The sequence below is a fragment of the Anarrhichthys ocellatus genome, unplaced genomic scaffold, assembly GCF_004355925.1.
Source record: "Anarrhichthys ocellatus isolate YVR2014 unplaced genomic scaffold, GSC_Weel_1.0 scaffold12, whole genome shotgun sequence".
NCBI classification, from domain to species: Eukaryota; Metazoa; Chordata; class Actinopteri; order Perciformes; family Anarhichadidae; genus Anarrhichthys; species Anarrhichthys ocellatus.
In genome coordinates, this window is record NW_022280042.1 from 786,354 (window position 1) to 792,713 (window position 6,360).

Sequence of the window (6,360 nt, forward strand, 5' to 3'; positions counted from 1 at the left end):
TTCAGTCTGATTGTAATGACTGGACGAGCTACCTGCCTGTACCTGCTCGTATTCTATCACAGGCTGCTAGCTTTATACCAACAGTAGCCATGTTGGTTGTTAACAGTCAGTATGATTATTGTGGGGGAGTAGCTTTGGAGGGCGAGGTCAGCGTTGCAGACTTTGTGACCTTTTCACTAGATTGAGTGACTTTTGGAGCTAGTGCTTCTAGTTGGCAGCACTGGGCTGTTTATGTTAGGTTGGATCATTTTAAAAACCGAGCCTACTCTTTCTCAGGATTAACAACCCTGCCTGGATGACAGGCTGGGCTGTCATAGCATATGTCAGATGCTATGGGATTTGTTTTCTTCTTCCGTGACCCGCTGGGATTGACCTCTGGGAAAATGTAGCAGACGAGTCCAGTTTAGGACAGAAAATATTTAATTCATCATGCAGTAAAGTCATGAAAAATACCGTAATAGAGTAGTAAAATCTTTTTATGAATGTTGCAGATTTGGAAGATGTCGTTTTTCTGTGTCCAACACTAGGTACAGGGACTTATTCTGACCGTGAGCATTTCCTGTCTCTGAGGCCTTCTGGGAGGTATCAACCTGCAGTAACTCCAGCAAATCCCCCTCAAAGGCCCTTCATAAGGCATTCATTAGCCCACTATTAGAGTCCTAACTGTCATCACATATAGCGAGACTAGCATGACTCACTTTTCCACTGTAAACACAATAACCCTCCACCAAACCCCGTGTTCAGCACTTTAACATCGGTCCCACCTTTGGATTTCCAGAGGAAATTAAAGCTCACCATAATGCATGTAAAGTGTGATTAGATTTAAGGAGATACAGATGAAAACAGCTGCTGGGAATACAGTCACCCGTCTACTGGAAAACACATAGGTAACAGCTGGGAAATGCCACGTCAGCGGTTTCTCCGTGAGGCGGTTAACCGAAGAAAAGAAAAACCACCAACACCTTGCTGCTGTCAAAGTGCTTAATTACTACCAAGCTTTCTAAATTCCAACCATCTCAGCAAAAATCTGCTAAAGGCGATGTCACACTTTGGCGGCTCCACATGGTGAAGAGAGGAACTGCAGCCCTCTGGAGGACAGTTAACATCTCTGAGTCAGCAGTATATGAACAACTCATAGTTATTAAGAATTGAAATGAAAACGGCGTTGTTACATCGCTGTGAGTTTTTATGTGCTTCAGCTCCTCTTTCTTGAATATATTGTAATAAAATAAGTATACTACACATAGTGGTTTTAGAGAATCAGCTTTATCAGAATGTAACAGAGGTAAAGCTGCACCAATCAATGTTCTAAAATAACAAAATCAAATGAATAAAAAGGTGTAATTTTCTTGATGTTTGAAGGTTAATAATTTACTCTTTGAGGTGCGTGTACTTTACTTGAGAATTTCCATTTTGGGATACTTTATACTTCTACTACAATACATCTGAGAGGGTACTACTGTACTTTTTACTCCACAACATGATTTATGTGACAACATTCATTTGACATAAATTCAGGTTATTATTACAAAATACAATCAAGTAATAAATGAGTATTATTATAGAGATTAAAATATATATATATATATATATATATATATATATATATATATATATATATATATAGGGCATTGAAATGAGCTCCACCTTTACCAGCTGCAGCATTAAAGCAATGAACATATTAATGCATCAATAATTGTAATCCACTCCATTAGTTTCTTCAAGTATATTTTGATGCCAGTACTTAAGTACTTTTACTTGATATTTCTATGGTACGATGGTATTGCTACTTTTAGAGAACTTCTTCCACAGCGTTGACAGTATATGAATTCTCAATATGTGAAGAGACAATTGGTGCATTTTGTTACAAAAACCTTAAAACATCAGTGAAATGATGAGTTCATCTCCTAAATGTCAGATTTCCTTCTCACGAATATGGAATCCTGAGCTGCCCTTCAGACAGCAGCACGGGGTGCAGAGAGTGAGGACAGGAAGGACCAGGCGGGACACGGGAGGAAGAGAAAAGCTTTTTCTTTCTTATCACTTTCAAACATTTCCAAAGACGCTTGAGTCTTAATACAAACATGTGCCATTGCTTAGAGTTCCATAATGACAGGTACAAAAGGAGTTATTGTATATTGATAGGCATTGTTAGGTAGAGGGTAGAAAACAATGTGTGACTGCGCCAACTTAAAGGCTGAGACGTGTAAAGGTATTGCTAGGTAACACATAAGTGGCTGGGTGTGGAGGTTAAAGACACATGCATTATACAAACAGGCTCTATATGGACGAGCACCATTGTGAGAGACAACACTAAACATACGAAGTGGTGTGTGATGTAGGTTTTAGGGGGGGGGGGGGGCGCACTAAGGCGAATCGCTGGATGTGCCTACCCAGTATGCCTTGTGGGAACACCCGCCCCTACTCTGCCTGATTGGCCCGTCCAGGCGTCTGCTAAACGCTATCATTAGCCTAGCTATGATGCTAGCTGAACTAGACCGGCTCTGGAGGAGAGCAACTCAGCACAGGCGGCTCATGCTGTGTGCCTACATTCCAACTTGGTAGCCTACATCATAGCTATGCTAACATTAGCATTTAGCAGACACCTGTAACGCCGGAGAGGATATGGCCAATCAGAGACAAGTATGGGGTCATCCCGCAAGGCATACTGGGTAGGCGCGCGCAGCGAGTCATTATAGTGCCTCCCTGTGAGGCATTGAGGACAGCAGTGATGGTTGTTTTCTTTACATTATAACAGCTGCATATAAGCAGACAGCCTGCTGCTCACGCAGAAGGGAGGACGCACTGATGCCTTTAATACTTTTGAAACCGAGTGACTAGACGTTTGCTCATTGAACCAACAGTATATTGTATGCGTTTTTAAAAACTATGACAATGGATTCAATATGAAGCTAGCAGATTTGGATATTTTGTGCAGATATGGAGTAGAGGAATGATATATTAGCCTAGGTCGAGATATTCCAAAGATACTGTAGGTTTGAGGTCACTCAAATGCCCCCACACACACCGTTTTATTTAGCATTCATAATAGATCAGTATAGTTCCATGTCACCGCTAGCTGCTACCAGCATAACTGACCCCCGCCTCCAGCCCAGCTGTCAGCCTTCAAGCTGAATCCCAGGATCCATCAGCTATCGGTCTGATGACAACGGGCTCCAGTGTAGCAAAGGCTCACTCGCCCCCGCGTGTCGGGTTATCCTAGTTTACAAGCTGATCTTAAGCGAGCACAATGTGATGAGGAAGTCAGGTGACGTGGAATAAAAGAGCGAGAAAGCCCAGGTAAGAAGGGGGTCAGGTGGATGGGTAAACAAACATGGGACTTTCACCCAGGTACCTTCTGACACGGTCCTGACTTTGGTCTGAACACAAATTGGGATCCTTTCAGCTGGACAGTAGCAGCTCTGTAATGAAGGCGAGGCACAGACTAAACCATATGAAGTTTGTTTTAAAGGCCAATATTTGTCCAGAAACAGCAAACGAAGCCTTCTGCTGATGAATACTGTAACGAGTGGCTCTAAACACTGACAAGTACCTCACACCCCAGCACCTTTCACCTCACATGACTGGGCTTTAAAAGCAGGACAGCCAGGACGATAATGATGAGGATGAGTGTAGTGAGCACAGAGGGGCTGGGGAAAGTCTGTGGTTCATGTGTGGAACAGCTGGGACTGTACAGTAATAATAAAGTCCTTTGGCCGGGGATGAAGCTGTTGTAGACTTGGCAGCACATTCAGCTCCTCACATGGACTGAGACCAGCGGTGGCTGAGGAGAAGCACTATTTCTATGCCCATCAAACTGTGGTGTAAGGCACCTTCTTACAAGTGCTCATGACTACAGAACAATGAGTGTGAAACTGCATTCATGACTACTGGCCAGCTGACAGTTACAGCACCAGTCTGGAGTCACATTAGATATGACTGAATAAACATTTTTAAAAAGAGAGAACGTATAAAACATAATATAAAAAAAGACCTGATTATTTTTAAAAGCTAGAAAGTAAGTCTTTTGGTTTCAAAGGAAACTCATTATTTTTGCATATGAGCAGGCTCAGAGAAAAAAACTGATTAAAAAAATCAAAACAGCAAAAGGTTTGACTTTAGTCAGATAAATAAAAGTATAAAAAGCAAATCATCTCTGTGGTATGAGACAGTCACAGCATCAATCATGTCTCTCAGGAGGCCGTTATTACGATAGCAGGAGGCTCCTGGCTTTGATAAATAAGGATTCTCTCCGTGATAGCAGCTGGAACAGTTACTACACATGACGCTGTGTCAATTCTCAGGATATTCCGTCAATAAATACACCAGGCTCAGCGATCAGAAGTTCTTGAAGGTCTCCAAGTCCTTCGGAGGCACAGGAGGGTCTTTCTTCCAGTCGTCCTCTGGGTAAACATCAAAGTTAGAAGTGTCCCCCTCATGGGACACTTTAGGAACTATGGGGGGCTGTGGAGACAACGGGACGTCCCGGTGAGTGGGAGCACAATGTAGATCAATGTGCATGCTCCTTATAAAAAGATAAGAGTCAAATTGAAAAGCACTGTTGGTCCGTGTCAGCTCACCTTCAGCTTCCTCAGAGGAACGGCCTCCCAGTCAATGGTCTTGAACCACCGATGCTTCTTCACATCATCTGCTCCGTTCTGAAACACAAAACATGGCTGTATGCAGATCTGTTTCTATAATCAAAGCATTACTTATACTACATTTCATGAACACAGTAGAAATTCTTCTTTTTCTTTTGTTTGGCTTTAATTTTTAAAGATGGACCATTTAGAAACAAAGATGAGTGTGACCCAGCAGCGGCAGCAGCAGGAGCCGTGATAGGCCAGACTCCCGCTAATACACAACAGCTGGCCAATCAGAGCTCCTGCTGCTGCTCTGTGGGTTGCACTTCATTTCAACGTCATTTCTTTTAAGTGATCTGAGCTCTGTGTCGATGAGCTCTTATGGCAGGTCATGAGAGGTGACGCCGTCCTGTGTGGAGCTGGGAGGTGTTGAAGCATCTGGTAACGACAGATCATTCCATGTACGTTGAATATTATCACCAACATTAATGCAGTAGCTGAATGCAAATTCAATTAACACCTTTAAAAAGGCTTTAGTGTGTGTCGTCTAGTCCGGCCTGTGACCGCTGTGCTCTGCAGAGCCACAAATCAATAGCATCTTGTCTGGGATTATGTGGAGCTAATCAGTGGGCTCAGAGAAGTATGTGTTTCATGGAGAGGGCTGTCCTCTCACTAATGTGAGCTGAAACGCTCCAGTCCTCCAGTTTGAATGGGACTCTACACAGCTCCCGCTGGTGCCCGATGAAGTGGCTGGCTCCCAGTTAAATGTAATACCTGCACACTTTTTCTTCTTCTGTAACTTCTTGTCCAACCCTGTTTCAGGTAAAACTAACTCTTAAGAGAGAGTGATGAAGTCATAGCAATCTTTAAATTTGCACAATAAAACTCTCTCAGGTGGATAAGTGAAGCCCGAACACAACATTCTGTTCCTTTCCGGTAGCCCAACCTTTACGGCTTCACTTTTTGCCATATTTGTGTAATTTCCTCTGTCATAATCTATTCAAAATGTTGATACATTCATCTTCATCCTCAATTATCACAGTGAGCTCACGGCAACGAGGTTTACGAGCAGCAGTGAGTAATGTGCGGACATTTTTTGTCTGGGCCTCTGAGCCTGGGGGGCCAGATTACAATATATACTCAATATATATACAATACATAAAGACATCAATCCTCCCTCGTGAAGCTCCTAATGTTCACAGTGTTTTGGAGGATCTAGTTTGCTGGATTGTATCGTGTTACAGTGATCGCTGTTTCTCATGTTTAATCTAATATTCTAACATTTAAAGGCGTTTCTAATATTTCTATATCCATATTGATTAAAATGGGCTCCAGACAGGACAGGCTTTGAAAGCGACTGTACACAAATTTGAGATTTTGTGCGTATGAAATTGTTTTTGATGTTGCCTTCGTTAGGCACGACTGTTTATTTATTTTAGGAGTCAGACAGATGTGAAAAACCTGTAACGGTCCAAACACTTGTCTCTTGGTTTCTCTCTAATTGGAAGCATGTGCAGCTTCTCTTTCCTGTCCCGTCCTCAGACTGCTGACGTCAGTCTACCTGACGCTATGAAATACAGGGCGCTACCGTGTGCTTCAGGGAGCCAGGAAGTCGAACCAACTCACCTTCATGTTGCCTAGCCGTCTGGCTCGGTCGATGACCAGAAACTTCTTGATGAGGTCTCTGGGGGGGAGGAGAAGAAACAGTGAGTGAATCCAAAGCTGTACAGTCTCTCTCTCTCTCTCTCTCTCTCTCTCTCTCTCTCTCTCTCTCTCT

General features: G+C 43.0%; 1 protein-coding gene across 1 annotated transcript in view; it reads right to left on the reverse strand.

The window, feature by feature from the left end:
• Positions 1-2,015: 2,015 nt before the first annotated feature.
• Positions 2,016-6,360, reverse strand: part of prkx (protein kinase X-linked) — a 23,420-nt gene continuing 19,075 nt past the window's right edge. Inside the window, exons 6-8 of the mRNA XM_031852018.1 lie at positions 6,210-6,267; positions 4,581-4,658; positions 2,016-4,464 (exon numbers count right to left, since the gene is read on the reverse strand). Coding sequence (XP_031707878.1) covers positions 4,339-4,464; positions 4,581-4,658; positions 6,210-6,267 — 262 coding nt within the window. The 3' untranslated portion in view covers positions 2,016-4,338. The remainder of the gene's footprint in view (positions 4,465-4,580; positions 4,659-6,209; positions 6,268-6,360) is intronic.